Genomic DNA, 6000 nt, shown 5'->3' on the forward strand with positions numbered 1-6000 from the left:
CTAAGTGAAGAATTTCAGAGCAGATTACAGGGAGGGAACACACACATGCACACACAGACACATCTTTATCTACAGACAGACATCCATTGTTGGGGATGGTGTGCAGGAGGCTATCTGCACGCAGAGCTCCTGCAGATTAAGCTGTTTAGGGGAGAATCCCGCAGTCTCGACACTTTTCCCCTGAGCCGCTCATTTATCGGTTTCTGAGGAGGATGGAGTGGAAGGGGTGGAGAAGAGCCATGAGGTGAGGAACAGAGCGGAAGAAAAGGGAGAGAAAAGGAAGAGACGAGGATGCAAGGAGGAAGATTTATTGGACGGGGAGTGTGAAGGCCACGGTTGATGGTGGATGGGTGGAGTCGAGCCTTGAGAAACATCTTTATTATTTTCTGCACAATATTGAGGGGAGGGGATCTCTGAGGGCAGTGGACTAGACAAATCAACACCACAAGTTCCTTTAATATTTTACAGAACAAATGTAATGATCAAGAAAATAATCAGCAGGTTAACCGGTGTGACTACTATCATAGAAGAAGACTGTGCAAAACCCCAAAAGTGTGTGTGTCGTGTGTGTGTGTGTATTCCTGTCAAGCACAATGTTTTGGTGAGTACAGAACCTATGGTGTTGGATGAGCATCACAGCGGGAAGCACTCAGGAGCTCCCAGCGAGCTCCATGAATTACACTGTCTGTTCTAATGGAGAATCCAATCTGTCTGTCTCTAACACACACACACGCACACACACACACGCTCTCGCCACCTGAAACCCTGTGAGCCTTTTCACAACATGTGCGTTTACATTGTGAGTAATGTGAGCATCAGTATTCTGTGTGAATAAAATGCAGCTGAAATACTAAAAATGAACTTGCAGGAGCTCAGACTGTGTCAAATAAATGAATGTTAAATGAAATCGTCTCTGCATCATTGTGCCTACGGACGTCTTTGTGCCCGCTGCGAGCGCCTTTATCTTCATTATCTGGGAAATTGTGCATATGTCTGCAAGTCTTAGCTCATGTTTTGTGCTTGTGTGTGTGTGTGTGTGTGTGTGTGTGTGCGCGCGCACTCTCATCATTTCTATTATGCACCTTATCAGGGAAGTATAGCGTCATGCTCTGGGATAAGCTGCGACTTTAAGGAGAAGCACTGATAAATCCCTCCATCATTCCTAGTGTCTCTCCCCCCACCTTAATTAAAAAGTGCTATCGCCCAGAGTGAGGGAATGAGAGGGGAGAGTGGGCAGCACTCATCCATTCAGCCAAGAGCCGGGGTTGTCTTCCCGACTGCTTTTAATCTCACCCATTCCACACTAGACTGGACGCAGGGAGAGGGGGAGGAGGAGGAGGGGAAAAGGGTTCCGTTTCATCACCCGGTGCTGTAACGCTGTCGGGCAGATGTGGAATACTTTTGACTGGGAGAGGGGATGTAAAGGTGAAGCACTTGCATGTAATAGTGTAATCACAGCGCGCACACTTTCCTCTTCCCACTTCCTTAAATCTCCATTATTCCATTTGCAAGTACTGAACTTTTTTATAGGTATATTGATTTGGAATTACTGCAAAGCGTGTTTACTAATGTGTTTACTGATTTAGCTATATGCATATATATATATGCTGATTCGGGGTGTTTTGGGAAAGCGCCTCTGCGGACCCGTGTTTGCATGAGGTCATTAGTAACTGAATTTGCTATAATGGATTTTCTAAAATGGATATGTTGAGTGCAAAATACTTAGTTTATATGACAAAGACTAAAAAATACCAACAAGCAACAATCAATGCTGAAATGTAACAAAAGCTTTTTGTTTAAATGTGTTAACTGTGTTTAATGGGGATTACTTTTCCCTTTAGGAGCTAACAAAAGCCGCATCAAAGACAGATAATATCCCCCAAATCCTCTTTTCCTCCCTGGGTTCTTTTCTTTTCCTCTCTCCACTCCTCCCCACCCTAAAAGGATAAGTGCCCCCATGCTAATCAGCTAAAAGCACAGCCTGGGCCAATGTGATCAATGGTTCAATGGATCAGTCAAGTAAACAGATGGTTACTTGTGGCTGCGGAGGTGTGTGTATGTATGTGTGTGCCTGTGTGTGTTGGGAGGAATAACACCTGACTACAGTATCATATCTCTTTTCTCCCCCGCCACCCTCTTACATCAACCCTGCACGGGTAAAGCACTTTTCCCAGGTTGTCAGAAAGTGAAGACAGCAGTGGGGGGGGTCTTCTGTAATCTGGTCACAAAACCAACTACCCTTCATTTCACACGTTTTCAGCTCTTTTAATGAAACAGTTGTTAAAACAATCACCGTTTGCTCGCTTCAAACCTGCTTGGGCGTCAGGAAAATTAAAAATGTTTTGTGTCTTAACTATCCTATCCCTCCGCAGATCCCATCTAAACTCGTCCCAGAGCACCAGTTAAGACCCCCCCCCCCCCGCGTAGCTAATGTGCCACAGCCAAACGCCCAGCTCTGTTTTATTTATAGGGGTCTTGTTTTTAATTTCACCTCGAGTGCAGTGGGCTGCACCAGGGCTTAGCACGAGCCTGCGATTCTCATACCTGACTGATATCGAATGCTCCACATTGTCTTTGGCTATGAATGCTAATAGATGACCTTGTTTTTTTCCCACCGCGATACCTCTGAGGCTGCCGATTAAAACTCAGAGAAATGCAAGGATTTAAAGGGCGAGAAAAAAGAAGAGAAAGATAAAAAAAACAAACAAGAGGGAATAAAAAAAAGGCCACGCGCACAGGAATCAACATTTGGAAAAGTAGTAATTAGACGAGAAGAAATGCAACTCTGGAGGCAGTCGATACCATAGGTGGAGAGCATGCACAGCCGCCCACTCAATAAACATGCAAATGAGCTGCTTAATGGTTTGAATATTAATGCTGTGGTAAGCAGTAATTGATGTAGATGTCACGAAGTCAAACTATTGTGATTACAGTACAAGTGAAGTGGAAGCCTACCAGCCTCAGAATGAACGGCTGCAGCAATAGTCCCGGCATTTATCTCTAAAACATGTAAGACTTAAACACTTCACCACAGGTTGGCTCTGCACGCATCGTTTCACACCAGGGCTTTATATCATGAAGGAAACCTGCTGCAGAATCTGCTGTGAATGGAAGATGCTTTTCTATCATCAAAAGCGCGGTCGTTTGGAAACCTTTGATGTGACTCCGATGTGTTTAACCCTCACAGGAGCATCTTTGAGCGCAACTTTTCTCTCTGTGGTCAACACACTTCACTCCTCCTCTGCATTTCTGCTGTCTGCAGGGCCGGGTTCACCCCCACATCCTCAACACCTCCAGACTGCGGTGTCACTTTGTAAATCTCTGATGTGTTCTGGTCCTGGTAAGTCCTGCTTAACTTTAACTCAGTGACCCCCAGCGTGCTTTAATGCCCCCCCTGCCTCTCACCCTCACTTTGATGGAATACACCCCCTCGTCCCTGCCGTCTCTTGTTTCCCCATGCGGTCGGATGCTACCCTTGCTTTTCTGTGCTTCCGTTCCCCTTCTGTTCTTTGGCAACTGTGTAATGTGGATCTTACGGGCAACACGCATGGAAACAGGGCCACGCGTTGCCACATTTGGGCAGGGAAAAGAGAGCGAGAGAGCAAGGCAGAAAAAGTCCCAAGGGTAGCTTCTTGCTCTCCTGGTGATTGCCAAGAGACCCACATCTGTCTCTGATCAATGGGTACAGGCAGCTGGAGCAGCACATGCACAGAAAATCAGTTTCAAACAAGTAGCCTAAACAAGGAAGAGCCATATGAAGTCTTGCAGAGGCAAATTAGTGGGTGGGTTTCACAGTCAAGAACATATTGTCAGCCACCCACTTATGGTAGCCACATGCACGCTCAGAGCATCAAAACTTAAGGCTTGGTCGTTGGATCCCCCCCCCCCACTTCCCCTATCACTATAATAGCTACAAAATATTCGAATAATTGCAGACAGAAATCGCGCAGAAAGGATCTAAACCCTTTATCTGCTGCGTAAAAATTCTACACAAAGGCGCAGTCAAACGCTGTTCCTCGGGACTAAATCGCCATAAAGAAACAATAATACTGAAATGTTGAGAACGGTCTTAAAGATGGGGGAGCAATAGGCCATGTGTCATCCACCAGTGGCGTCATTTCTCACATGCTAAGCCTTACTCACGACCCCAAAAAACGCTCTCTGAAGTAAAACAAATCAAAACAAAACACATAATGACATTATTATCATCAGCATTAGTAATCGCAATATAGAAGTATTATTCCATTCATATCCTATAGTGTTTGTCTAATTTAGCTTTTATTACGCGCTCTCCTTACCGCGCGCAATAAAAGAAAAATTACATTTTTTTCCCAACAGATTTGCCACAAAAACCCTAACGCGCACGCATAAATCTAGTCTCCGTTTATAAGACTGCTGAAAAGCTGTGCACTGAGGGGTGACTGTGCGCGGCCGCCTGGAGATCCCCAAGATCAGCGCGCAGAGCCCAGTAGCTCTGCATTCACATGCGCGCCGGGAGGGGAGAGAGACGGGGATTCATAGTGGATATGAAGATAATGATTATTCGCGGCGGTGATTGCAGTCATATTGGTCTGACAGCCTTTTACGCACGGTGCGTGAGACACCTGTGTGTGGGTAAAGCAACGTGTTGAAAGCTTGGCTTTCATCAAGAGAGTTTTAATTACGGCGCCTGGTTTGTTATTTCCCATGATGAATAATTAACTGAGCGGAAAACGGCAGACAACTCGCGGTAAACAACGCGTTTCAACGCACAGAAGAAAAAGGATTGCATTTTGTTCTGAAGCTGGAAAACATGGCAATGCTTTTCTTTGAAATAGTGCTGAGAGCTTCAAAGTTCTCTTTTTCACACTGTGTCAAACAAGCCGAAATCGAGCCTCTCAGACTAAACTTCATGGCATATTTCATGTGTCCGGGCAGAGACGAACCGGGGAAGCGTAAAAAAAAAATTAAACTCACCCTCCTCTCCTCTGATTTGCAGGGCCAGTTGACATATCGTCACTAAAAATCCAGCCAGCGATACAAAATCCATCTTGGTTGGCGCAGAAACTCTTGGAAAGATTTAACTTTCGAAAGTCTCCACCTCGTCTGAATACAAATTACTCACTTCTTCCAAAAAAGATCCCAAACGGACCAAAACGCCAGTGGAAATGCAACCGCTTTGCTAAGAATCCCACGGCGTTTGTAAAACCATGTGCCGGGAAAATGCGCGTCAGCTGTGATTCATGGATAAAAATGGGCAATATTTTTACGTGCGCGGCTCTTCTGCCTTGTCTCTGTGTCCATTTGAGAAGTCTCTGAACAGCATCAACTACGGTGTTCCGAGGCTGTGAGCTTCGGGCAAACGTCTGCGCTCCAGAGGCTCCCGACAGTGGCTCCAGGGCGCGTCAGGCTCCCATCCCCCGTATCAGGCTCCCTCTCGGCGTCTCTGCGTTGCCTGCGCGCACAGGGGCTGGATCTTCTGTCTTGGCAAGTTCAAACTCTGAGACCGACTGGGTTTAAAAGGCAAAAGTGTCACAGCAGCAAATGACCAAATGTGTTGCGTTCATGCGCTCTGGAAAACCCTGTCTCACGGCACCTCCCAGGGCACCGCTACTTTCTCCCGTTTTCTGTACTCCGTTATAGGCTGCGCTCTCCTCCGACATCGGCGTGTGCTACTGTGCGCGTCTAGAAGGTGTGTGTGCAGCGTGTCTGCGAGTGATCGCGCTTTACAGCCGGTCAGATATCGCGTTACAGTCACGTCGCCTCGACTCCGCCCCCTCAAGTAGTTCGCTGATTATAGGAAAGGGGAGAGAGAGAGAGAGAGAGAGAGATCGCTCTCTCTTTCATTCGCTCCCTCAGAGAAGACACAGATGTGCGAGCTCCTCTTCAGCCAGACATATTGTAATGATAAACTAGTAAGCAGAACTTCTCCCGGACCGTCTTCAAAGAAACACAAAGCAGTAATGAAGATTTAGATGAACAAATGCCAGAAAAAGTGGCTCCGTCCCAATCCGACACACA

At 46.4% G+C, this 6000-nt stretch overlaps 1 protein-coding gene across 2 annotated transcripts in view; it reads right to left on the minus strand.

Moving 5' to 3' along the window:
- nrp2a (neuropilin 2a) overlaps positions 1-5724 on the minus strand; it is a 55513-nt gene extending 49789 nt beyond the window's left edge. The window contains exon 1 of one of the 2 annotated variants that reach the window (XM_011606099.2): positions 4957-5722. In XM_011606099.2, coding sequence (XP_011604401.1) covers positions 4957-5029 — 73 coding nt within the window. In that variant the 5' untranslated portion in view covers positions 5030-5722. Of the gene's footprint in view, positions 1-4956 lie in introns of both variants that reach the window. The other variant, XM_029839967.1, reaches the window with a different exon arrangement.
- Between the last annotated feature and the right edge of the window lie 276 nt (positions 5725-6000).

This window comes from Takifugu rubripes, chromosome 8 (assembly GCF_901000725.2).
Source record: "Takifugu rubripes chromosome 8, fTakRub1.2, whole genome shotgun sequence".
NCBI lineage: Eukaryota > Metazoa > Chordata > Actinopteri > Tetraodontiformes > Tetraodontidae > Takifugu > Takifugu rubripes.